Source organism: Toxotes jaculatrix, chromosome 23, assembly GCF_017976425.1.
Source record: "Toxotes jaculatrix isolate fToxJac2 chromosome 23, fToxJac2.pri, whole genome shotgun sequence".
Classification (NCBI taxonomy): domain Eukaryota; kingdom Metazoa; phylum Chordata; class Actinopteri; family Toxotidae; genus Toxotes; species Toxotes jaculatrix.
The window spans coordinates 1115001-1141865 of NC_054416.1; the positions used below are offsets into that span (position 1 = coordinate 1115001).

General features: G+C 47.6%; 2 protein-coding genes across 7 annotated transcripts in view; both read left to right on the plus strand.

The window, feature by feature from the left end:
• Positions 1–6652, plus strand: part of LOC121177308 (FH2 domain-containing protein 1-like) — an 18034-nt gene extending 11382 nt beyond the window's left edge. For 3 of the 4 annotated variants that reach the window (XM_041031574.1, XM_041031573.1, XM_041031575.1), the window contains 8 exons: positions 240–340; positions 836–906; positions 1074–1181; positions 1306–1376; positions 1703–1820; positions 2264–2428; positions 2718–2813; positions 2906–6652. In XM_041031574.1, the coding sequence (XP_040887508.1) occupies positions 240–340; positions 836–906; positions 1074–1181; positions 1306–1376; positions 1703–1820; positions 2264–2428; positions 2718–2813; positions 2906–5428 (3253 nt within the window). In that variant the 3' untranslated portion in view covers positions 5429–6652. The remainder of the gene's footprint in view (positions 1–239; positions 341–835; positions 907–1073; positions 1182–1305; positions 1377–1702; positions 1821–2263; positions 2429–2717; positions 2814–2905) is intronic. The other variant, XM_041031576.1, reaches the window with a different exon arrangement.
• Positions 6653–6855: 203 nt separating this feature from the next.
• LOC121177332 (F-box/WD repeat-containing protein 7-like) lies at positions 6856–25045 on the plus strand. 3 transcript variants are annotated; one of them, XM_041031631.1, is made up of 15 exons: positions 6856–7113; positions 7680–7764; positions 7813–8244; positions 17724–17806; positions 18066–18201; positions 19131–19265; positions 19439–19562; positions 20426–20562; positions 20652–20765; positions 22651–22832; positions 23308–23533; positions 23886–23952; positions 24196–24339; positions 24588–24737; positions 24872–25045. In XM_041031631.1, exons 2-15 carry the CDS (start codon positions 7711–7713, stop codon positions 25003–25005), a joined length of 2118 nt encoding a protein of 705 aa, XP_040887565.1. In that variant the 5' UTR covers positions 6856–7113; positions 7680–7710; the 3' UTR covers positions 25006–25045. The 3 variants fall into 3 exon arrangements, with proteins under 3 accessions (XP_040887565.1, XP_040887564.1, XP_040887566.1); XM_041031630.1 differs by having other exon boundaries at positions 7680–8244; XM_041031632.1 differs by lacking the exons at positions 6856–7113; positions 7680–7764; positions 7813–8244 and adding an exon at positions 15540–15809.
• Positions 25046–26865: the final 1820 nt, after the last annotated feature.

Below are 26865 nucleotides of genomic sequence, written 5' to 3' on the forward strand. Positions count from 1 at the left end.
TGAAAGCTAATATTCATCCAAACAGGCTGAGGAGCCAAAGCTTTCAGGGTTCCTGGTCACAGCAGGCGGCGGAAGGAATGAAGAGACGGAACCACGACGCTGCGGGGCTGATGGGAAATGTCTTCGTTTGACTCACAGCACTTTGTTCCCCTTCCCTGTCTCTGCCTCATCAGTGTCTTCATGTGTTTAACAGCTTGTCCTCATATGAAATGTGGGCTCATCGGTTTATTTCTCCGCAGTTACTCCGTCCGTATTGAGTCCATGCTGCTGAAGGAGGAGTTTCCTGAGGCGTGCGAGGCCATGAAGCGAGACATCAGGGTCCTTCGTTCTGCCGTCACAGGTAACGTGGGTTCACCTCGCTCTGAAAGGTGTGTGTGTGCTGCCTGTGTATCCAGAGCTTCAACATTCACTGCAAACATCAGTTCACATCCTCCAGTAAAACCCTCCTCCCTTCACACACACACACACACACACACACACACACACACTCTCACACACACAGACACACACAGACACACACACACTTCACACAATGCAAACTGGCACCTCGGCTATTTTTAGCGGGGTGTGTGCGAACTTGATAACTGCCTGAATTGTTAACTAACCCTCCACATGTTAGCACAGCCGGTGACAGCACACACACACACACACACACACACTCACACTGTGTGGAGCACACACACGGATTTTAGGATTAATCGCGTGACGATGTTCTCTCTTCCTCTCTGCCTCTCTCTGCTCTTTAATGCTGATTTCCAGCAGGTGATGTTCTTTCTGTCTGTTGCTGTAAATAAAGACGTTTCTCTCTCTCTCTTTTATTTTGTTGTTCCTCCAGAGCTGATGCGTTGTGAGGAGCTCCATGCTGTTCTCCACCTGGTGCTGCAGGCCGGAAACATCCTCAACGCCGTGAGTGAATAATTAGACGAGAAGAGATGGATAGAGCGTGGTGGAAGGATGGAGAACTATTAACCCATCAAGATACAGTTTTATATTCACGTGGTGTCAGAGTTTGTTGTCATGGGAGACGCAGGATTGTGTTTGTGTCTCATTGCTGTGCTCATTGTGCGTTGCAGGGAGGTTACGCAGGAAACGCAGTGGGCTTCAAGCTGTCGTCCCTCCTGTCTCTGGCCGACACCAAGGCCAACAAACCGGGCATGAACCTGCTGCACTTCGTTGCTCTGGTCAGTCACCTGTGTGTGTGTGTGTGAGCCCAAAAATACATCAACAACAACAACACAGCTGATCGTAGTATCGACCTGGAGAGACGAGAAACATGAACATGAACAAATCTTCTCTCTCCTTCAGGAAGCCCAGAAAAAAGACGGGAGGCTGTTGGAGTTTCCGGCGAAGCTGAGTCACGTCCAGGCTGCAGCCAGGTCAGAAAGCTTTGGAACAGCGCCCTCTGCCTGGTTTTAAGCAGTACAGCACAGACATGGACTCTGAAGGAGTCCTTAGAGTTAGAGACACAAAATGATGTTTGTTTCTTTTACCTGAGTCACTTCATACAGAGGCTCTCGCCCTGCGTCTCCCTGTCCCCCCGGGGCCCCGGAGCCTGTTCCTGCTGGGCCTGTTCAGTAATCCATCCATGATTATTGTAATTAGAGGGACGATTTTAAGCAGTTTTGCAAACTATACACTGAAACAGCAACAACAAGAAGGCAGAGAGTTTAATGTTTTTTTTTTGTTGTTTGTTTTTTGGCAGAATCTCTATAGAAACGCTGGACACTGACCTGCAGTGGCTGATGACTCGCACACGCTCAGTAGAGGAGAGCGTCCAGAGAGACACGGAGCTGCTGCAGCAGCTGGACAGCTTCCTGCAGGTAACACACATCGCCATCAAACACAAACTCATCAGCATTAGTTTACTTGTCACGTTTGGGACTAATCAGTCTGTGAAAACCTGCGACTGAAAGATATCGGCATTTACAAAGCAGAGAGAGTCAGAAGAAGAGAGAGTTTGTTATTGGAAGTGTGGGATTCAGGGTTTCTGAACCTTGTCAGGCAGGTTGTTCCAGCATCGCCGAGAACCTGCCTCGGTTCTTCTGTGGATTTAGTCTCTCAGGCAACATGTTTACGTCCAAAGTTTCAAAGAAACAAATAGCAGAAGGAAAAGATGAAATGCTACAAGCCAGAAGTTCATCCTGGCAAACGGAGGCGTTTCTGTTGTAAACAACCATCTCAGTCTGTGTTTGTTAGTAGTACGTATCTTTGTTGCTGATGTTATTATGTGTATTTGTGTGTGTGTCTTATTCCCCTCTCTCAGTCTGCAACTTCGTCCCTGTGCTCGCTGCGTGGAAGTCGGCAGCACCTGAGGAAGGAAGGCAGCGAGCTGATTGACTTCTTCTGCGAGGACAGGGAGACGTTCAGACTGGACGACTGCTTCAGCATCTTTCACACCTTCTGCTCCAGGTTCACTGACGCTGTCAAGGTACACAAACATACAGTTGTTCACACACGTGTCCAGTTACACATAAACCTCAGCACACACCAGAGCCGGCAGATAAAGTGATATTGGATTTTAAGGGTTATTAATATCATTAAATAGCATAAATGTTGTATCATCCAGCCCCGGCTGCAGGTATCCCAGCGATGTGGAGATTCAGCTCCAGAGTTTTGTCACCAGCATATTTCAGGAACTCTGCAGACTTGTGCTGCCACCTGGTGTTCAGACACAGAGATAGCAGTTACACAGTAACCTGATGTTTCTCTCTCTAAAGGAGAACATGGAGAGGGAGGCTAAGGAGGCGGCCCGTCGGCGGCGTTTACAGGAGCTGGAGGAGCAGAAGAGGCACTCCTGGGCGGGGGGTGAGGAGGTAGGAGGACACAATCACAACCAAACACTGACACACAAACACACACAAACTGCTTGATCAGTAATAAATGTGCACTATGTAACCTGTTGTAGGTGAGTGGGGGCTTCAGGTTGCGCTGCAGCAGCGAGGCGGACATGTCAGCTGCCATGTCACGACAGGACGACGCTGGGCTGCTGATGGAGCTCCTGACCCCGAAGTCCCGCCCACGCTCACCCCTCAGTAACTCCCAGGGCGTTCTGGGGCGCTCGGGGAGTTTACGACGTTCCCGGAATTCTCCATCCAGCTCGCCGTCCATTGTTGCTGAGCGTGAACTGAGCACGCTCCTAGAAATGGCAACCCCTGACCACAAAGTGACCCAGCAGAGAGGAGGAGAGGACAGGACAGCTTTCCGATCAGCCTCACCTAAACCTGGGCTTAGAAGTCCAGGACTTTCCCCTCAGGCTCTGCCCCAAAGTCCAAGGGTCACGACATGCAGCTTCCCTCAAAACCAGCAGCCTCAAGCGGGTGTGATGGCACCACAGACCTCCTTGTCACCTCCCAAGACTTCTTGGAGTCCAAAAACTACAAATGCACACCATACAACCTCCACTTACCTCAGCTACGATGCTCCCCAGACTCCGGTGGATGCCATTAATTCCACAAAGAAAGTTACAGTGAAACCTACCTCTGATGCGAACCAGCAATCGGACTACAACAACAACGGCAAAGATCAACCTGGCCTGGGTTTTAGCAGCCACGTGGTGCTTCCAGACCATCGAACTCAGTCTGGTTTCAAGGGGGAACCAACAAGAATGAACAAAGGTGATCAGGACTTTAGAGGACAAATCACCTGCAGTGATGAGAGGTTCGAGTACAGCACTACAAGGAACATGTCTGTGGTTTTAGAGACGTGCACACTGGTGCCCGAGCTGAAAGTGTTCGACGAGGTCACCACCTTAACCGGCCGCAATGAAGGGCATCACACTAGTCACCTCTTTGGACGTCAGCAGGACGATATGGTAATCACAGATTTGGAGGAAGAGGGAGTGGACAAAACTCGGGTCCAGAAGCCGCAGAAAAAGTCCCAGGTAGAGAATGCAGAAAATTCACAAATTTCTGAGACAAGCTCTTCACAAAGAGACGAAGGGGAGGGACATGAGGAAAAGGTGGTTGTATGGTGTGTGACAGGTGTGTGTGAGGCAGCCGGCGAACTCTCACACACTGATGACACACATGGACAAACTGAGAAAAATCAGTGTCGGAGTGACAATCAGGGAGGAAACCAGCAAGCTTCCTCTGCCCCAGCCAATCACCCGCCATCAGAACCTCAGTCAGCCAATGAGAAGCCAGTGCCTGAACCCATCAGCAGCCAACCAGTGCCTGTCTCCCGCTGTGACGACCCGTCACTTCAAGTCTCTTCCCCCAGGTGGCGCCCTGCAGAGCCTGCATCAGCCAATGAAGCGCCTGCTCTCACCACAGATGCCTCTGAGGAAGGTAAGGAATCAGCCAATCACGGGGAAGGAGAAGAGACCTCCACCAATGAAACAAGAGATGTGGTCTATGTTCCAGAAGAGTCAACTGGCAGAAATAATTCTGCTTCTTCTCACACAAACAATGAAAATACAGAACCAGCTTCCACCAATGGGAAACCAGAACCGGCAACTTCGTCCAAACCGTCCACCAAGGACACCCCTACCTCAAAAACTCGGCCGGCTGGGATGAAACCCAGTGCAACCCAAAACACCACCTCCACCACCAACAAGTCCAAACCTGTCCGCACCCTCACCAACTCCGAGAACCAGGGCATGAGGCGGGTTGTGCCCATCTCCCGAACCAGCCGAGGTACTTCCTCCGCAGGTAGTCGTCCTGAGAAGCCTCCGGGCCAAAAGCGGGGGCCCTCCAGCACTGCAGCACTCACCAGTCTGACCGTGTCCAACCTCAACAGCACGTCCCTCCGACGAGGAGAGAGGCCTTCCACTGCTCCTTCCTCCCGTCGGTCCAGTATCCACAAGACACAGGACCCCAAGGATTTGAAAGACCAGAAGGTTTCAGGTACTCAGGCATCTGCCCGAGAGCAGAACCAGGATTTGCAAAGGAAGCCATCCATCCGAAAACCTTTAACAAAACCCAAAATCCAGCAGGAGGAGAAGATGTGTCGCTCCACACTGCGAGCTCTCAGTCAGGCTGGAGAGGGAGGTGGAGGAGGGGGAAGCATCAGTGCCCCTGTCACCCCTTTGCACAAAGGCAGCAGCCCTTCATCATCACAACTTCCAGGTTTCGCCCGAAACACCGCCTCTTCTTCTTTCAGACGGACACACGCCACTCTTGCTCCTCCTGCTCCTTCTCATTCATCCCACCCTGACTCCTCCCATAAATCCTCCGTCGTCCCACCTGACCCCTCCTCACCTTTCACCCGAACGGGCTCACTGAGAGTCTCCACCACCTCCAAATCTTCAGACCCGTCCTCTTCCTCCCCACTGAGGAGGTCTCAGAGCATCAGGGGATCTCCTCGCTCACCCCTCCACGACTCGCTGACTCCTCCCAAAGGCCACCGGCGGAACGACAGCGGCAGCTTCTCTGACAAGTCAACTCACTCTAGGGACTCAGTCAAGGCCACCAGGCCCAGCTGGAGATAACAGGAGAAATATGAGGCTGCATTCCAATATGAAGTCTGGGCAATATCTTCCTTCTTTACTGGAGGCAGAAAGGAAACCAGTCGACACATTCCAATATGAATTATAGGCTCTCCAGTCCAATATGAAGCACAAACACTGCTTCCTATTCTCTGAGATTGAAATGCTTCGTTCAAATATGAAGATTCATTTCATTTGTCTCCTGCTGGTTGTGAAGTGCAGTTTATTTGTAGGCACTACATCACGTTCACTCTGTCCACTCTGAGATGAAGAAAAGATTGTCCCCAGGGCGTCCTTTTAAACACTGCTGATCTAATTGTGAATGCATTCCATTATGAAATATATTAGGGGGCCTGGTCACAACAGAAAGAGGCTCAGCAAAGTTCGTCCATGCTGACGCACTGCCCAGCTGGGAACCTGCTAGCACTGGTCAGTCACAGTAGCTGTTGCAACTTCTTTTTATTTTGTCACTTCATTCTCAGGGTTGTCGATAGTTTCATTCAAAAAAGAGACAAGCTTTGTTCTAATGTCCCACAGTGAAATAGACTGACCTCCCTATTCTGGATCTCAGCGACAGTTTTCCCTCACATGGCAAAGCGACAATCTTGGCAAAGTTTTCATAATTATTTTGTTTTCCTGAGCAAATAAAGCACCTGCAAGCAGGTGTAACATGGTCCAAGCATGAATCATTACACAGTAGTTTGAAAGGGAAGGGAATAAATGTATGCACCTACAAATGTGTGAGACTTAAAATAAATACCCTGTCTTTTCTGCAGGGTTTATGGTTGTTGACGTGACTGAATCCCAGCTGGGTGTTTCCTGTCTTATCCTGATTAAACAACTTTATTTTATGTCTTAAATTCCTTTTTGATTCTGCAACTTTAACTTCACTAACCAAGCTGAGGAATCTCTGTACATCTGGCCTGATTGAGACCGAAATGATGTTATCATTATAATTACTATTGAATTTAAAAAAAAAATTAAAAATGCTAAATCATTGAGAATCATGTAGTTTGAAAAAAAAAAAAAGTGATTAGTTTAGACGAGGAGATGTTTAAAGTATCTCTGATTCAAACCAACAGTGTCTGACTCACTGGGAAAAGTCTGCAGTGCCAAGTTTGTTAATATGAAGATATTTGTATGTTTATCTATTTATGTACGTATGTATGTAGTTAATATTTGATATATGTAATATCTCTACTTATTAATAAAGTACTATCCCTCCAACTCACGGCTCTTTGTTTCTGTTCACCAGAGCTCATTCAAAAACTGTCTGCAAACACTTTCTGCTAAAAAAAATGTCCCTGATCTAAAATCGTTTTAGGCTCTTGTTAAGAAAAATCACGAAAATAAACAAATAATGGTTGGTTTAGAAAAAAAAAAAAAAAAAAGGAGCGGCGCGTAAGCCTACGTCATCAGCCCGCGCCAAACAAAGCTCCATGTGTAAGAGGAGCGAAAACCGAAGCGAAGAAAGTTTAGTTTTTTTAGTAGTTCGTGATGAAAACGCGTAAAAAGACAAATGTGAGGGGACGAAGTTTCGTGTAAAGTCGTGTTGTTCGGTTTTTAGCTGAAAAACTGAAGCTCCCGCGAAGAAAAAGAAGAAGAGGAGGGAAAGAAAGAGAAAGAGAAATCCCGGCGTTTAAAAATTAAAGTCCGGTGGAGCTGGAGAAGAAGCTGTGCTGTTAAAGGTCAGTCTGGTTTAATTCACAGCTTTTAGCTTTGTTTTTTACAGCATTTAAACCCGGTGTTAGTATTTTAGAAACGTTTGCAGGGGGTGAACTGCTGCTACGTTCAGATAATTTACCAGTAACAGATATCTGTATGAAGAATCTGCGTCTTTACTTAAAGTGCTCGTTCCTGATAGAACTTCTTTACTTTTACTTCAGTAACATTTGCAGTAAAAGGACTTTTACCTGTAACTGATTCATTAATTCACTGATTTGTCCTTTATCAGTGATGAAACGTGTATTTACGGCCTTAACTGTAGTAAAATACAAGAGAAAGTGCTGTCAGCAGGATGTAGTTAGAGTAAAAGAGTTTGTTTCATCAATATGACTTATTAGTTATAATAAATGCATCAATGTGTGAGCAGCATCATCAAATACTTTATATACACTAAGTTTAGTCCCTCCACAGCGTAACTTTCCCTTTCTGCAGACTGTACAGTAAATATGCTTCATCATCATCATCAGTTTTATTGTTGTTGTTGTTCTTGATGTTCATGTGTTGTTATCGCTCCCTTGCGTCTTCTCAGGATGTTTCTTCGTGCTGCTGCTGTTTGACGAATGAAAGAGGAAAAGATGGAGAGAGAGCTTCGAGACAGGAGAGAGGAGGAGGAGGAGGACAGCACACTAAAAACTCCTTCCAGGAGGAGAGAGGAGGAAGAGGAGGAGATGGCGAAGGCTAAAGACTTCAGAGACAAAGCACAACGAGAGCTGATTGGTGGACACACTCCGATCTCCGCCTCCTCCTCCTTCACCTCCTCTCCTTTCCTCTCCTGTTCTCTCCGCCGAGGAAGGGGGTGCGGCACAGGAGGTGAAGATGACGAGGAGGAAGACGAGGTCAGAGTCGCCATAGTCACCATTGAGGATGAGTCCTGTCCGTCTGAGCCTTTCGGCACCACCCACCTCGAAACAGCCAATCAGATCACACGGACAGAGCAGGGAGGAGACAAAGAGAAGAAAGAAGAAGAGGAGGAGGGAGAGATGGAGGAGGAAAGAGAAGAGGAGGAGGAGGAGGAGGCAAACAGTGATGAAAGAAAAGAGGAAGAGGAGGAGAACACAGAGGTGACGTCACCTTCGCTGCACCTGCAGAGCCAGGTAAGACTGTTCATCCTGTCGCCTCATTGGTTCATAAAGTGAGAAAACGTCTGTCGTCAGGTTCATGAAGTGATTTCAGAGAAGACGTCAACAGTTTTACTTAGTGGAGTGAAATCAACAGAAATATATTTCTGTTGATTTTGAATATATTTTTATATTTAAGTTGATAGAGTTTATTCAGATAAGATCAGGTGAGATTTACCTGAATGATGCAGCTTCATTTTTCCCTCCTTCTCATGTTTCATTAGCTGAAGGTCCTGCTCTGTGTTCTGCTTCCACATCAAAGTGTCGTGGTGTTTTTGTGTCGTGACGGTCGAGGATCGATAAACGTTTGGTTGAACTGTGAGGAGTTTAAAGAAGCCGAGTGTTTGTCTGCGTTCGTGTGTCTCTGCTGCTGATGATGATGCTGATGAGAATTATTGTTGCAGTGTGTGAATTCAACCAGCAGGTGGCGATAGTCCGCTCTTCATCCTCTCACTGTGAGCGACACCAGAGGCCTTTACACACTAACCTTAACAAACACGACACATCAGCAATGAATTGTGTGGTTCAGGTGCCAGTCGATGACATCAGCGTCTGTGTGTGTGTGTGTGTGTGTGTGTGTGTGTGTGTGTGTGAGAATGTATGTATGTGTGTGTGTGTGTGTGTGTGTGTGTGGGTTCAGGTGCCATTGTGTCTGCTGTTTGGTCGTCTTTACAAACAAACCGAACACCAACTGTTGTGTGTGGGAGGTCGAGTGTGTGACTGTGAGAGAAAGTGTGTGTGTGTGTGTGTGTGTGTGTGTGTGTGTGTGTGTGTGTGTGTGAGTGTGAGTGTGTGAGTGTGTGTTTCCAACATAACACTGTCATTTATAACTCAGATTATAGAGTATTTTTGGTTTTGATTAGTATTGATTCATGTAGAACAGTGAACACTTTAATGTGGAATATTTTGATAGTAAACAGTGACAGCAGTTAATCAGCGGAACAGTTCGATCGTGAGTTTATTGATTGATTGATCGATGAAAATATGAGGCACAGTGGGTTTTTTTAGTGACTAAACTTGCGATGAAATCAGACACAGGAAACTCTTTAACTGGGTTGACTGGTGACTCCCTGATGTTTAACCAGCAGGTAGAGCTGCAGCTGTTTGGGTCCTGGGTGCTGATCATTTAATCACTGGGGCAATGAGAGTCCAGATCCAGACGGATCAATACAGGAGTCAGAGAAATCGTCAGATTAATCGACAGTGAAAATAATTATTAGCTGCAGCCGCACTTTGCCATCCCAGATAACACACACTTTCTAACTCTCTGTTAAGTAACTGCACACACACACAGACACACACACACACACACACACAGACAGTAGGTGTGTGTAGGAATGTGCAGCAGTGAACATTCCTCAGATTCTTCACACAACTCGCTTCTCCATCGGGATCATGGGATATGAATTCTGCTCCTATGGGAACTGTTCTCTGAACACACACGCACACACACATACAGACACACACACACACACACGCACACACACGATGGGATGCCTGATGGTTAATTCATGTCCAGTTCTGTAGTTCTCTCTGGGACCACTAGAGGCAGCGCTGTGGTTTTATTAAATTCAAAGCACATGAAAGCTGATTTTTCAAGATTAGATTTGGTGACGGACGATTGATCATTTTCTCCCACTGTGTGTGTGTGTGTATGTGTGTGTGTGCGTGTGTGTGTGTACGTTTGCGTGTGTGTGTGTTTGTGTGTTTGTGTGTGTGCGTGCGTGTGCGTGCCTGTGTGTGTGTGTGTGTGTGTGTGTGTGTGTGTGTGTGTGTGTTTGTGTGTGTGTGTGAGAGAGAAACAGACAGACGCAAAAACTAGGGCACTAATCTGGTGAGACATGCTCTGTAATCTAAGAGCGTTTTTTCTAGAGATTTCCGCACATATAGGAGATTATGCACACACGCACACACACATGCACACACACACAGACACACACACAGACACACTCACACACACACACAGGAATTATATTAATACTCTTTAATACTCAGTTTAGAGGTTTTATCTTTCTTTTAAACCAGTTTTCTGTGTGTGGACGAAGTCAATCTGTTTGATAATTCACTCAAATGTTCCACACACACACACACACTGATCATGCTAGGGTCAGATGACTGGTGTGAACACACGCACATTAGAGCTGCAGTGGCATGTCTGGTATGTGAACACACACACTTCACGGCAGTGTCTCTCACAGTGTCCTGAATGAGGTGTGCTCTTTGTTTGTTGGACTTCCTGTGTCTCAGGAGGACGGACGATCCTGAACAGGTCACGGTTTATTTCCTGTCAGGGGGCCTCGTGTGCTGCGTCCGTGTGGATGAGCAGGAAGAGTCGATTTTTGTCGTGTCGTGGTCACAGACGGACGTTTTCCCGCGCACAGCACACGCAGCTGAAACACACTGACCACAGAGGAATGTGTGTTTTTGGCTTGTCAGTCCACGTCCAGCCGAGGACAGCGGCTCTGCCTGGGTGCATGGGGACACGGTGGGAGCTGACCGTGGCACAAAATGTGTTTCATTCCCACTGATGGCCGTCTTATCTCGGCGCGCTCCCGCCGACTCTGAGGCCTCGCAGCGTGTTGATGTGTGATTGAATAAACGTTGGCATCAGGTCACATTAGTTTGTGAGGAGGTGAAGGTGGTGAAATCTCACGAGAGGGAAATATCCGGTCGTCTGGGCGTGGAGTGAGAGCTCGCTCTCTCTTTATTTCATTCATACACACCTTAACACACCCTCATACCCTGTGCACACGTGTGTGTGTGTATGTGCACACAAGGTCACATTCCAGCGCCGGGCAGCATTCCAGCCAGTTAGGTCCACCACAGCGATCTCGCCGAGTCAGCGCACTCCACACACACACACACACACACACACAGAAATACCTCGAGCTGCGGCAGCATTCCTGAGTCTTCTGCTCGTCAGCAGGACGGGGGTTTGAACCTGCGGCCTTCCCGTTACCGTGCAGTCTCTCTGTGACGAGTTCAGTCTGCTCCTCACATGTAATTAAATTCCTTCGCCTCCACAGTTTAACTGTAATAATTCAGCCGTCACATCTGCACACGTCACTGCTCAGGATAAGCTTTGCTTAGATTTGAAGATTTCTTCTGTCACTCTCAGTTTCCTCTTCTGTCCTTTAACTTTTGTAAAGACGTTATTTGACAGTTTAGAGCAGCGACAGCCTCCTCTCTCATTTTCATCAGTCTGTCCACTGCTACGGCTGCGTCGTCACCACGGCAACCGGAAAGCAGCACGTTCCAGTTGGCGGGTGTGGTGAGCGCCGGCGAGCGGCTCTGTTCCACTGACCTGCAGACCTGTGAGGAGACAGGACAGTAGAACACCTGTTCCTCATTGTGTCCTCTCTCTCTCTCACACACACACACACACACACACACACTGTGTTTTACGGTGTGTAAGGCGACACTTGAAGAATCCCAGTAAAACCTTCAGTCGTCCGTCGTCCTCTCGTTCCCGCGCTCTGTTGTTCTTTCATCCCCACATGTTGTATTTCTTTCCTCATGCTCCCTTCCTTCCTTCCTTCCTTCCTTCCTTCCTTCCTTCTTTCTTCATCTCAGTTTTGCCATGCTTTTACTTCAGTGTTCCTGTGTGTGTGTGTGTGTGTGTGTGTAGGGCAGAAACACTTGGTGCTTCTTTTTAAGCTCGATGCTTTAAATGCACAGTGAAGCAGACTTGGCCGTTCAGACTCGTTTTACTTTGAAAATCAAAGTTAAGGGAACAAAAACTGAATTTGGAAAGAAATTACACCCGTGTTGATGTTAACAGGGGCTAAGAACACGTGTGTTTCACGTGTGCTGCCGTGTTCTCTGTTAATCTGATGCTTTTCAGGCCGGACTTGTTTCATGTTACCTGGTCCAACATGTGAAAGCCTCTGCTCGTTCTGTCTTTCCTCCGGGCTTGTTGCTAACACTCGATTTCTCCCCTGAGGACGATTGCAGCTTAGACACACACGCACAGACACACACACGCGCACAGACACACACAGCTCATTAAAATATACATGAGCACTAAGTCCCTTACATCCCTGCAACACTCCCTGCATTCATTATTGATGAACACACTCTCTCACACACACACACACACACACTCTGCAGCCACAGTGTTTATTTGCTTTAGACAGCACCTGTTGTTTGCTGCATTGCACCTCTGTAATCTGTCCCCCTGGAAACACAGCCTGTGTTTAGATCCTGTCGGCCTTTCAGCTCGATAACCGCAGCGTCCGCCGTGAGAAACTCGTCCTCAGAGGCTCTGATGCCCTGATGTTTCTGTGAATCTGCGCACAGCAGCTGCTGTGTTGTTGTAGTTTACGTTTGCTTCCACTCAGTGAATATCTTTGGTTGTTTTACTGAAGCAGTGAGTGAACTGACTGTAACTGAGAGTCCGAGTCCGTACAGTCGTCTGCAGAGAGATGAAACCTCATCTGCTGAAAATCAATCTTTCACACATTCCTCTGATCTGCTCTCTCTCTCTCTTTATTGATTCTTCACACACTTGTAGGCTAATCCAGCTAGCTCACACACACACGCACACACACACACAGACGCACACACACACACACTCTCACATCTGCCTTAGTCTTTGAAGTGTGTTTGCCTTTTTGAAGTGGTTTTCTCTGTTTCCAGGGTCTGACAGTGGTTAGCTCGGAGGATAAAACACACACACACACACGTATGACACACAGAAGAGGTTTTGTCAACACACACTTTAAGACATTATTACTCTAATACACACACAGAAACACACAAGAGTCCTTAAGTGTGGGAAAGAGTCAGCTGTTAATGCACAACACACAGAAGTTTCAGGTTTTACAAGGGAGAGACTCAGTGGGTCTGCATACCGAGGGGTGGGGGGTGGGGGTGGCAGGGTGGAGGCAAAAACAGAAGAAAAGAGATGGAGGTTTTGTATTAAAATGGTTGAATTAAAAGTTATTTTAGATCAACACCGTAACAAATATAATTTTCTCATGATAACTGCATTTTTAAGATTTTAATCTTTTATTGCCAGTTTAAGAAAACAAGTTCCTCAGTATATGATTTTATGTATATACAGTTATTATAAAGCAGAGGAGGAGAAGGAGAAGAAGAGGAAAATTGGAAGCAGAGAGACGGAGACGAATTCTGATTTATGACAGTGTGAAGATTGAGAGGATTGAAGGAGGAGAAAAAAGAGGCAGGAATTAGTACCAGACTCAAAGGAGAGAAAAGAAGGATGGTGAAAGTGTTGCAATAGAAAGGAATGAGGAGGATGAAGAGGGGAGGAAGGAGGGAGGAAGAGGACGGAGCGATGAGAGGAGTCCAGGCATTGATCTGTGGGAGCAACTGATGCGATGACACGGAGAGAGATTTACAGATTAACAGAGCCAGGGGTCAGAGGTCAGGAGGGCCCTGATGATCCTGATTGAGGTGGGGTGGAGCCAGGGGGCGGGGTCAGAGCAGGTCAGGTGATTGACAGTGTGTGTGTGTGTGTTTTTTTTTATTTCAGTTCACGTCACATCATCCGTGCTCTTCTCGTGTTGTAAATCCTAAATCACACGAGGTTCTCAGGTGATTCTCCTCTGGGTTTGGACTGGAACCATTTTACCGTCACGTGTTTCTAATGTACAGGTTTTACATATATGTTAGGGAACAAAACATTAAAACCAGCTGTGAGTGCGAGAGAATCCACAAACACCTCTCTGACTCAGTGTCAGCGGGAACGCCGCGCGACCAGCGCTGTGATTGGCTGAAGAGGTTTTCCATTAGATCACATTAGACTCTACAGTTCTGGGAAACGTAAATGAAATGACACGAGGAGACTCAGGGACAGAGAAGAAAGCAGGTCGGGTAACGATGTTTGAGGCAGAGAGGAAAACAGGAGGAGGCTGAACAGGTGAGAGAGATCAGAGGTGTTGTTTGTTTTGTCTCTCCGGGCTGTGGGTGAAGGTTTGACCTCCCAATTATCCCCCCTCCTCCTCCCCCCTCCCCCTCCTCCCCCTCCTCCTCATGCAGCCCAGTGGGCCTGTAGGAGTTTCAGTGTGACGACCTTTAGGTCAATCAGCTGTGAGAAAGCTGCGACCTCCATCCACGCCCTGCTGGTTTGTGAGTGTGTGTGTGTGTGTGTGTGACTCTCTCTTCATCGTCTGGCCTTTAACCAGCGTGGCTCAGAGGACGATGTGCAGTGAAAGGGGTTTTGGTTTCTGACCAAACAGCTGCTTTGTATTTATATCATTTATGTTGCTTTTTTTAAAATCTGTGTTTAATAATTGTTTTGCTTAATTGAACAGTTTAAATGACTGTGGCTGCAGAGTGGATCTGTAATACCAGCCGATCGATCATTCATAAACAGTGTCACTGTTAAATTAGCTGAAAAGTTTGTGTTTATGTTTAGAAGTGAACTTCGGTCCGTACTCCGTCATGTTGGTGATGTTTGATCCCCGCCTCCCTGTTACTGCAGTCGTGTTAATAGCTGCTGTTTGAGTATCTCGATTAGTTATTGATCGGAGCTGATCGATCAGTGCTGATAGCGAGGATCTCTGACAGCCAGGCTGCTGTGTTGGAGGTTTCCTGCGTGCTACACAGTGACGTCGCAGCTGGACGAGCTGGACAGCAGGAGACGTTTCAGTGATACTGCAGCACTGTGTGTGTGTGTGTGTGTGTGTGCTGGAGCCCAGTAATAGGAAAGAGCTGGTTACTGTTTGTACTGGTGCCACTGTAATGGATTTGTAGCTCAGATACCTTGTTCAGTGCTTTAAATATAAACATGTGATTCATGTTCTGCAGCAGGGCCGCGGCCTCGGGAGGACGTAGGCCTCAGGAGGACATAGGCCTCAGGAGGACGTAGGCCTCACCTGAACTTTCAGGAAGTTCAGGTGACAGGGACTTCCTGGGGGGTGAAGTTCCCTGGAACTTAATTTGGTTCTCTGCTAGAAACGCAGGTACAGGAACCGGGCTCCTGGAAAGGTTCCTGGTCCCCAGGCACGGTTCCTGCAGGGGGACGACACCTCGTGCTGCTGGCCAGTGAGTGACGTGTCTCCGCTTTAGAAATCCACGCGTCAGAAAGAGAGATTCATTTCCACACGAGTGTAATGACAATCTGCTGCTGTCTCCACACACACACACACACACACCTCTACACGCGGCTCCACCCCTCGCTCTGCATTCCTCTCTCTCTCTCTCGCGCTCTCTCACGAGCCGGAGAGGGGCATGTCCCTGCGTGTTCCTGCAGGTCGAGCGACGTAGAGCCTGAACAGAGAGAGAGTCAGTCGGTCCACAGTGAGTCCTGAAGCAGCAGCACGAGCTCAGCACGGACTGATTTCACCGTCACTGATCGGTTTACGCTTCTCATCGATTCACCGATCGATCGGATGGATTGCCGACGTCACGCCGTCTAATTCTCGGACATGACTTTTGTGGATCTCGGGATTTAATCGCCATAAATTTCGTCTGTAGTTGTAATATCTTCGTCTGTGTCGGTGTCCGGGAGGGTTTCACCTACCGGGGGTGCAGCCATGGGGTTCTACGGCACCTTGAAGCTCATCTTCTACAAAGTGAGTATTGATTATCGGAAGGGTTGATCGATCTGCCGACGCCGCGGCTGCGGTGCGATCTCCGCCTTTTTCATGTGATTGAGGGCTGATGTGCAGGGACCGTACAGGACCGGGATGACAAGGCGTTTCTCTGACAGCGGAATGCCTCGGTGGCGCGTGCGTGTGTCGGTGCGTGCGTGCGTGCGTGTGTGTGTGTGTGATGGACCACTGCGGAACCGGGAGAGAGAGACTACTCCTTCCTCTCTCTCTCTCTCTCTCTCTCTCTCCCTCTCCCTCTCTGTCTCCTATCTGTTTCTCTCTCTCCGTGTTTGATTTGATTATTGGTTATTGATCACCCACAGCCGTCTGTAGGCGTCTGCACGTTCAGCCTCAGCAGTTCAACACAGGGAGCCGGTGAGCAAGGCATCTGTTCAGGGTTTGAATCTTCGTTAAAGCTGCAGCACCAAACTGTAAATGCATGAAAAAGACTTGAAATCAGAAAATAGAGTTGAGCAGCAGAGCTTGTTCTTCGTTATAGCTTCAAACAGCACAAGAATAAAAGCTTAGACATTCACAAGTTTTGCTTCTTTTCTCTGTGAAAACACACAGAAGCTGCTGTTCACTGCGTTTTTGGCGCCGGCCTCAAACACCAGGATTAAATTAAATTACACTGTAAAAACACAGATTTAAGAAGGACGTGACGCAGGTGAGGTCACAGCGTGTCCACCAGTGAATATCACACACACCGTGAATCACTATGGTGATTCTGTTCTATAGATTGGCTATTGCACACCGTGAACAGACTGTAAATCCATATAGTAGCACTGCAGTGATGCCAAGTGAAAGTCATACATTGTGCTCTATTGTAAATTTGCCATAAGCTTCATATGGAAAAGTCTCAGACACTCTGTTCACCACAGTTCTGGTTTTAACAGTAAACAGGTTTTTTTTTTTTTTTTTTTGCTCTTCAGCCCCGAGTGAAGTTTTTCTCTTTGGCTTAATGAAATCCACACACACGCGACATCTGCTATCAAAAGCCAGAGAGAGTCGGAAAATGAAAAGCAGATTATGAGTTTAGGCCGGAGTTTGGATCTGAAATCCCGTCGGTACGTCGTGACGGCGTGGACAGGAAGCTCGAGCGTGTCGGCCTGCGTTTCATTTGGTAAAGTGACACAGATTACGCAGCCAGGCCGACAACACTGTGGCTCAGATAGAGATGCCAAGAGGAAGGAGGACGCACACACATGCTGTCCTCTATGTCTCCGGCCTCCAGTGTGTGTGTGTGTGTGTGTGTGTGTGTGTGTGTGTGCAGCAGCAGCCTGTTAGCTCACGCTGCTCTATTTTAGACCAGTGCTGCACCGGCGACATTCCTCCGATTTTCTGCATTCCTGCGTTCATTCACTGAGAGACACTGAGAGGAAGGAGACAGAAGGCTGACTCAGACCTCAGGGTCGCTGTGTTTGGGTTCCTGAGCAGCGTAGGTGTTTTCAGCGTCCCTACAGTCGCACACAAGGCTGCACTTTAGCTGCATCTCTTCATTAATGTGGACTCTGCAAAAACTGTTTGCTCTTTTTCTGGTCCCTCTTTGACCACAGGAACTTTTCAGAGACCCACAAACATCTGTGAGATCACAGGAACTTTCCTCCACAGGCCTCATTCACACAGTTTCATGTCTCGTTCAGAAAATATCGAGAGCTGTGAAGTGACACAGATTAAAAATCCAGCCTGGGAACAAGACTTTGGTCTAATATCAATTCATCAGTATCATGTTTATTCATTATTTATGTTTTTAGCCGCCTTTAACAAACGCCCATGCAGCAGCTTCTCAACGTGACTCGTAGACTGAGCGATAAAACGATCGCAGGACAGAAACTGCTGCCCGAGTGTCTCCGTCTCTCACTTTCTCTCTCTGTCCCTTTGTCTCTCGACCATCAGATGAAGAGGAAGTTGGACCATGGTCCGGACGGACGGCCGTTCCCTTCAGGGAAGAAGCACTGCAAAGGCAACGGGTACCTCAGGTAGCACACGCGTTTCGTTTAAAATGAAGTGTTAAAATAGTTTAAATACATTTGGAAACTTAATCTCCACTTTAATCGTGAACTCTGTGTAAGTTTTGCAGTGTCTGATGGGCCAACGAGCCAAACTGTGTTCTGTTGTTTAAAATAGAATATTTTCTCTTTATTTTAAATTTGTTTTCTCCGTTTGGATTTCGGGCTGACTCAGCAGGTTGGATATGCTAACTGGTGCGGACGCTAACATCTGTCGTTTCCTTTCCAGTCCTTCCAGTCTGGTTCAGGCCACGCCCACCACATTTGGCGACCTGCGACTGGCCAATGGGCATTCGGCTCAGCGGCGGCGGGTCACGTCGGGTCCGCCTCCTTCTGGTCTGCAGGACTGGCTTCACACCTTCCAGGTTAGCACACACACACACACAGAGTTTCTTACTTACTGTTTAACGGACACCGATCATAAGTGACAGTTCACTAAACCCCTCCCCCTCCGCTGCGATTGTCCAATCACAGCTTAGCAACCTGCTGCACCTAGTTTTCACTCAGTATGATGGATTCAGCTTCCTGTGTGAGGGTGATGAACATGGTTTCAGATGCGTGGCGATCGGAGAGACGCGTTCGCAGCCGACCCGTGGAGCTCGTGGGTCAGAGAGCCACAGCCGTCAGTTCAGACAAAAAGGATCAGAATTCCTGTTCAATTAAATGTTGATCCACATGTTATGTAACATGTTTCGCAAGAGACTGGTGGCATTTAGTGAGAGCAGACTGCTCCCAGTTAACATGACTCGCCAAGACAACAGTTACTACACAGACGTTTCTGACCTGCAGCGCTGTAAAATGCACCCACGTCTCCTGATGTTCTGCAAGTGTGTGTGTGTGTGTATCTTCCGCTTGCTGCACGTAAACACAGAGCGGTAGAAGAGAGCTGCCTCTGAGCCGTTCTTATGTAACGACAAAAAACATACAAGTACAAACACACACATACAGACACACACACACACACACACACACACACACACACACATACAGACACACACACACACACAGTCAAATGAAAAACATGAGTCTCTGTTTTCTTGCCGGGGGAAGAAGTTAAAACGATTTCGGAGACGTGGAAACACTTTGAACCAAGAACACACAAAAACTCACATGAACCTACATACAAACCGCAAAACACAAAAAAAATGCTCACAAACAGAAGAGTGTAGAGAAGAACGCGATAAACACAATCAGAAAGAAAAGTCAACAGTAAACAGAAAAGGAAATCCGAACTAAATATACTGCAAATAAACTGGATACTCAGATGTCCTCCATCTCTTCGTCCCCCCGACAGACATGGAGCGGTCCGGAGAGGCTGTTGGCCCTGGACGAGTTGATTGACAGGTGTGAGACCAATCAGGTGAAGCACATGATGCAGGTCATCGAGCCCCAGTTCCAGAGAGACTTCATATCCCTACTGCCCAAAGAGGTACAAACACTTTCATTCCTCAGCAGCCACTTTTACAGACAAAGCCCATCAAAACACACGTGTAAACATGTGAACTAATATGTGTGTGTGTGTGTGTGTGTGTGTGTGTGTGTGTGTGTGTGTGTGTGTGTGTGTGTGTGTGTGTGTGTGTGTGTGTGTGTGTGTGTTTGCAGTTAGCTCTGTATGTGCTGACCTTCCTGGCTCCCAGAGACCTGCTGCAGGCTGCTCAGACCTGCAGATACTGGAGAATCCTGGCTGAAGACAACCTGCTGTGGAGGGAGAAGTGCCGCGAGGAAGGTAAACAGTAACACAGTACAATACACACACACACAGTCCGGGCTTTATGTATGAGCTGTTGGGATTCTTGCTTTTCATCAAGACTTAATGCTTAATTATGATTAAAATAATATATAATTATATCTGCTGTTACATCTCATCCTTCATAAAACACCTTTACATTCCTGTTGAATTCACTGTGCAGTGCAGCAGCAGCACAGAGGTCCTGACTTTTCTGTTGCTCCTGGGAAATTTGGAGGATTTACATTCTACTGACACACAAAGTGCACACAGCGTGTTTTCTGTGGCAGCTTAGTGGATCTGTACTGCCTCCTAACCTGAGTGTGACATGCAAATACAGCCACACACAGGCACACACACTCCTCCTTCATTCAGCGCAATGCAGAGGCTCTGTGTGTGTGTGTGTGTGTGTGTGTGTGTGTGTGTGTGTGTGTGCGCGTGTGCTTCTCTCTGGGCTTTCTGCCAATCAGCCGAGATCCAGTGCCAGCACTCAGCAGCCATACCAATGAGGCTAGCTCGCGTTAGCGCCACGCCTCAGCCATACTAATGAAGCCAGTGCTAACTGCAGTTCACTGGCTTCATAATTAAGACTGTTTGTATTTGCAGCTGCACCTGTTACCAGCCAGCATCAGCTGGAACTCAGTGGGAATGTAAACGCAGCTAACCTGCACAGGCAGAGTGCCGGTGACACGCTAATGCTAATTATTCTAGCACACCGCAGCCACACGGGTAAACGGTGGGTTATTAAATTCATAATGAAGGCCGAGGTGTCGCGCGATAATTGTTGCCTGTTGACTTTCTGTCGGTTAATTGCCGCAGCTCTGTTTCGCTGAATGCGTCTCCGTCCCTCGTCCTCACCCCAGGTATTCCAGAGAGTGTGTCGTCCCGTCGCAGGAAGTGTTTGAGGCCAGGCGTGGCGGTCAGTCCGTGGAAGTCGGCCTACATGAGACAGCACCGCATCGAGAGCAACTGGAGGAAGGGCGACACACGGGAACCCATGGTACACACACACACACACTGACTCAGCCGACCGGTGTGTGTTTGACATGCGGACACACACTGAGAGTCGTTACGTCTTTCTGTCCGTAGGTGCTGAAAGGTCACGACGATCACGTGATCACCTGCCTCCAGTTCAGCGGTGACCTGATCGTCAGCGGCTCAGACGACAACACACTCAAAGTCTGGTCAGCCATCACCGGCAAGGTAGGACGGTGTGTGTGTGTGTGTGTGCGTTTTAGCAGAGACAGACATATTGATTATGTAAATTCTGATTTTTTGCTGCTTCAGCTGTTGTGTTTGTGTACGTGTGTGTGTCTGTGTACGTGTGTGTGTGTTATCAGAGGAGATGAGCAAACAGAGGATTCTGTTTACGTGTCTTTCTCATGTCGTGGGGACATTTTACGGTTCCAGCCTCTGAAATGCGAGGATTCGAGGCTTTTCCTTGTCGTGTGTGGAAGCCGACTGAATATCTCTCGAGCAGCTGGAACGATTCTCACTGTCTGACATTTCAAAGACAGAACAACAAAATAATAATGAAAACAATGGTTAGTTGTTGACCTGTCATCAGATGACGGCGCGGCGTGTGTCATGACCAGGGCGTGTTGCACTGGAGAGTCGCTCTGCCTCATATCTGATCTTAATTAGAATATAATGGATTTTTATGTAGGTCGGCCTGACGTGACAGGATACGACCAAGTGTCTGAACAGAAAAGAATGCAGAGGAATAGAATAAAATAGAATAGAGTAGAATAGAAATGGAGGCAGGCGGGCCAGTTGTATTAGTCAGGGTGTGTCGGTTTAAACGCAGCGTGTGTGCAGACACACACACACACACACACACAGTAATATGATATTTTGTGGCTTCAGAAACAGAAATTTATCAGAGGCTGAATGTTGGAGCTGCTGTGTCCCCGTCACGTCGTAGGTTTCAGCTCGTTGATTGGATGTTTGACAGAAACAGGCGTCAGGAGTGGCAGATGAAGTTTGTAGCTTCAGACCAAAGGTCCAGATATTTGTGGTTAATCATCCGGAGAGTTTCAGGTCGTGGAAGTTCTCCGGTCAGTGTGTGACTTCTCCCACTGTCGGCACAGATCAGCCTTTATGTGCCTGTAAGGTGTAAAACACACAACACACAGTGTAATGTTTCTCACAGCAACCCGACAATGACAGAGAAGAAACACACACACACACTGATTCAGTGTCTCTACCTGGTTTCGGTAGAACATTCTTTAACCGGACACACCTGCTCTCTCCTCCGTCTAGACCTGCCTGTAAGACAGTGAGAGAGAGAGAGAGAGAGAGAGAGAGAGAGAGAGAGAGAGAGAGAGAGAGAGAGAGAGAGAGAGAGAGAGAGAGAGAGAGAGAGAGAGTGTGTGTGTGTGTGTGTGTGTGTGTGTACTCACACAGCGAGAATCTTCTTGCTCCCCGCAGAAAGAAAAACACACACACGCCCACATCTGTAGCCTGCAGCGATGACAAGGCGTGTGTTTCCTCTCATCGTCCCTGTGTTAAATTCAAGGCAGCGCTGCACACACACAGACACACACACACACACACAGGCGGTGGCTGTTTGTGCGCGAGTGTTAATTAACGGCGGTAACCACGGTGTCTTCTGGAGCAACAGTTGCCAAGGCAAAAGTTTTCCTTTGTTGCCGTGGCAACCACCACCACAACACCTTGAAGGTGAAACGGCATTTTCTCTTTCTGTGCGTGTGTGTGTGTGAATATTTGTTCCACTTTCACAGCTGTCCTTGAAGGACACACACACACAGACACACACACGTTGAAAGACGACTGAGTTTCTAAGGAAAAATCGATGTAAACGACATTTTAACTTCATTTGTTTTAATTAATAGTGAATTGGTTCAATTGGTGGATTTAATCAGCAGCTTTACACAGTGAAATGAGTGACTGATGGATGAATGGGTGGTGAATGGATGAATAATTTAACCAGTTTGTTTGAACCTGTTTTAATTCCGTGTGTAATTTGAGTTTGATTCACAGTGAACGGAGCTACAGCTCATTTTCATGTCGACGTGTAAGAAACTTATTGTTCTCCGTCTGTGCTGCTGTTACTCTGCACACGCAGTGTCTGCGGACGTTGACGGGTCACACCGGCGGGGTGTGGTGCAGTCAGATGGCCGTCGCCACGGTGATCAGCGGCTCCACCGACCGGACGCTGCGCGTGTGGGACGCCGAGAGCGGCGAGTGCGTCCACACGCTGTACGGACACACGTCCACTGTGCGCTGCATGCATCTCCACGGCAACCGGTAATATTCTCACACACGCTTTCAGAACACCTTTCATCACCATGACAACCAGAAAGACTGCACATATAAACCTGCACACACAAGGATTTATACACACACAGTGTGTACTCTCATTACACACATGCCCACAGCCTACTGCTCGTCTCCATGGTAACCAGCATAACATTAATATACGGTAGTTTATTCATTGTACTTTCACCTGAGTCTGCACAGTACATAGGCACAGACTCACAAAAAGTATGAACGCACACACACACACACACACACAGATATTTACATACTAAACACAGACATGCATTTACATAGCAAATACAAACACACACACACACAGAAAACGCACACAAAGCACCAGCTATTATGGAAGTGGGTCACCACAGCATGAACACTAATTTAAGATACACAGAAACAGACACACACAGAGTTGAACCGACCCGATTGGCTGACAGCGCAGTGATGTAGCACCTCTCTCTTTCAGGGTGGTGTCGGGCTCTCGGGACACGACGCTGCGAGTGTGGGACGTGTCGACGGGTCGCTGTGAGCACGTGCTGACGGGCCACGTGGCGGCGGTGCGCTGCGTGCAGTACGACGGCCGCCGCGTGGTGTCGGGTGGCTACGACTACATGGTGAAGGTGTGGGACCCCGAGACGGAGGCGTGTCTGCACACACTGCAGGGACATACCAACAGAGTGTACTCGCTACAGGTAAACACACACGCGCGGACATAAAACCTGGTCTCAGATCAGTTTTAGCCTAAATCTGAGACGGCGAGCAGGTGTAAACGACGTTATTACAGCCTGGGTCCAAACCCTCTGAAGCACCGCACACGTCTGCCGTTTGCTCTCATTGTTCTCATGTTCAGATTTGACTCATTTCATTAATACGACAGATGTTGAGTCGTTTCAGCAGATGTTGTGTTGAAGTGTCGTCTCACGCTGAAGGAGACGTCTTTTCACTGCAGCTGTTTCCTGCTCTGAGATTCACCGAAGCCTTCGTGGTTCAATGTTATTGAATAATACAAAAAGCAGGTTTGACCCTTTTCCTCTGTCGCCGCAGTTTGATGGCGTCTTCGTGGTGAGCGGCTCATTGGACACTTCAATCAAAGTGTGGGACGCAGAGACAGGTACAGGCGTGAATATGAAGGAAATTCATTTAAATAGCATTTTGGATCTATTTCCGTTTTTATTTCTATTATTTAAATATAAACTAGATTCATTTTTAAAAACACGGCTGTAATTAAAATAACAAAGTGGTTTCTGTTTTTTGAGCAGAGCTTAAATTTAATTTGTTCTAAAATTTTCTGTCAATTTTATCAAATAAATAAATAAAACAACCTGAACGACTCTGTGTCCCGGTGGCGTCCCAGGTGGGTGTGTCCACACGCTGACCGGCCACCAATCACTCACCAGTGGCATGGAGCTGCGAGACAACATCCTGGTGTCCGGGAACGCCGACTCTACGGTCCGAGTGTGGGACATCCGGACGGGACAGTGTCTCCACACGCTGCAAGGTGAGAGAGAGACGAGAGACGAGCGTCTCCATCTTGTTGTCGACGAACGACAGCAGCCGAAGGCAGAAAGTGGACATGATGTGAAATTTAGTTCGTATGAACGAAATGAATAATTAAACTCGGACAGAAATGAAACAAAGAAAACGTGGATTTGTGAGGCAGCGAGTGTGTGTACGTGAGACAGAGCACGTGTAGCAGCGCCGGCGAGGTCAGAGGTCACCGTGTGACCATGATGATGTGTGTTTCAGGTCCTAACAAGCACCAGTCGGCGGTGACGTGCCTGCAGTTCTGCCGAGGTCTCGTCCTGTCCAGCTCCGACGACGGGACGGTCAAACTGTGGGACCTGAGGACCGGCGCCTGGCTGAGGGACGTGGTGGCGCTGCAGAGCCGGGGATCAGGTGAGGACACGGCACCAACATCACACCCACAGACAGACACACAAAGACTGTAGCGTCTCAGAGGACATGAATCCCTAACTACACCCACACCACATCTGAGTCTAAACCAATCACACGTCTTCCTTTCTCGACAGGTGGCGTGGTGTGGCGAATCAGAGCGTCCGACACTCGGCTGGTGTGCGCCGCCGGCAGCAGGAACGGGACGGAGGAGACCAAACTGCTGGTGCTGGACTTCGACCTGGATGACAAGAAGAAAGAGATGGACTGAAGGGGGACGTCGTGACGTCATCAGGTCGAGACAAAGGACCGTCAGAATGTAACCTGTTGAAGTTGAATGTAACCTGTGGGTGTGGGTGGGAGGGGTCGGGGGTGGGGGGGGGGGCATTGACTTTTATTGCTGCTGAACCAATGAGGACGTCGCTGTTGAAACCAACCAATCCAAATGTACCAAATCGTGACAGCTGGAGGCAAACGGACAACTTCTGGGAGCAGCAGAGACGTGAGCTGTCGCTCTGAGCGGAAATGAATGTGAACACAAACAGAACCTCATGTTTAGTCAGTATTGTTTTCACACCAGCAGCCATTTTGTCAGAGCAGGTGTTTTCGTGCCGCGTCTCGGCCCCTGCCGTACCGTAACGCGCACAGTTCGGAAAACAAACGGCCGTCGTTTCAGCCGGTGAGACTGTGAGAGCTGCTGCTGAGGAAGAAAAGAGGGAAGACTAAACTCCAGACCTGTGTAATCCAGCCACAACCAGAGCCTCACATCTGGAACCCGGGTCTTTATTCAAGCTTTACGTCCTTTTTCTTTTTCTTTTTTTTTTTACACTGTAAAGGCAGAGCAGGATGAAGCGAATGATTCCAAGCTGCAGCAGGTTTCACTCACAACAAAGATCCTCGCTCTGCTCCTCACTTTCACCGGCGTCCAGGATGCAGCCAACGATCAGGTGATTTCCCAAAGTTACTTTCAGGAGATTCATTTGCTGATTAGTTATCAGATTAATTGTTGAGTCTATGAAACGTCAGACTTTCTTATGTGACACCAGGTGAATAAATGAAAAAGGAGCTGTTTGAAAACTTTAGGAAGTGGTTACAGACATTTTACTGAGCAAACGATTAATCAGAAAAATGGAGGCGGAGTAATTGGTGCTGCTCTAAATTCAATCTAACAAGCAACTGCTCTACGTTTAAACCTGAATACACTGAATTTATAGCATTAAAATATTTAAACAAGGAGTTTTTTGTTATAAAAAATTGAATTCTTTTGTCCCTTCTTTGCTTCCATAAAACTCAGATTTCTCTCAGCACATTTTTTTAACCTAAATCCTTCTCTAAAGGGTCACTTCACGTTTTCTCTCAGCTCATGAAATATTAAAAAAAAAAATTAAAAACCACTCCTCTTATCAGATATTAATCCGATAAGCTGTCGTTGCCAGGCAACACCTCCAGCCAATAAGCAGAGATTTGGGTGATATTTTCCCCCAGCAACAAGTGGTATTTCAGGCCGTATTTCTCCAGGAAAGCTGACCTTTGCAGGTGTGAGGCTCTGCAGAGCTGACGCTGTCCTGATCATGTAATCATGTAAATGACTGTAAATACAAAGAGGATGTACATATTCAGCTTTTTATAAGAAGAACACAGAGAATATTGTGACGGTGGAATGAGAGGGATGATCAGGATGGATGGATGAATACGGATCAATAAAGATGAGTTTTATAAAACACTGAGTGGCTGATTCGTTCATTCTCACAAACGCTCAGATGATTCGAGTCCTGTTGACCTTTTATCAGCTGAGGCAGTTTGGAACATGAAGTTTCATCTGTACAGGTGTTTTCTCGAGAAAAAAAAAAAACTGTGTCCACGGTAGGAAGAGCAGGAAGGTTCAGGTCTGAGCTGCACTGAGACGAAACAAAAACAAAGAGTTTGGGTTGGAATGAATTTCAGTAGAAGCTGTTGTATTTCACTTTTTCTTTACTCTTGCTTTGAAACAAACTGAAACGAAGCTTTTTGTATTTAATGCGTTTTATTTGTTTCACCTCAGACACACGTCCCACACGTTTCCTGTGTCTCAGGCCTCAGTGCTGATCTTTGTGTTTCTGCTTTCGTACAGAAAACAGAACAACAAAGATCA

Excerpts from the sequence above, each read along its gene's own strand:
- LOC121177332 (XM_041031630.1), top strand. The coding sequence starts at position 7,711 with ATGAAAGAGGAAAAGATGGAGAGAGAGCTTCGAGACAGGAGAGAGGAG. Across the intron at positions 8,245-17,723 it reads CGCTGCACCTGCAGAGCCAG|ATGAAGAGGAAGTTGGACCA; the intron begins GTAAGACTGTTC and ends CTCGACCATCAG. Across the intron at positions 23,534-23,885 it reads ACAGAGTGTACTCGCTACAG|TTTGATGGCGTCTTCGTGGT; the intron begins GTAAACACACAC and ends CTGTCGCCGCAG.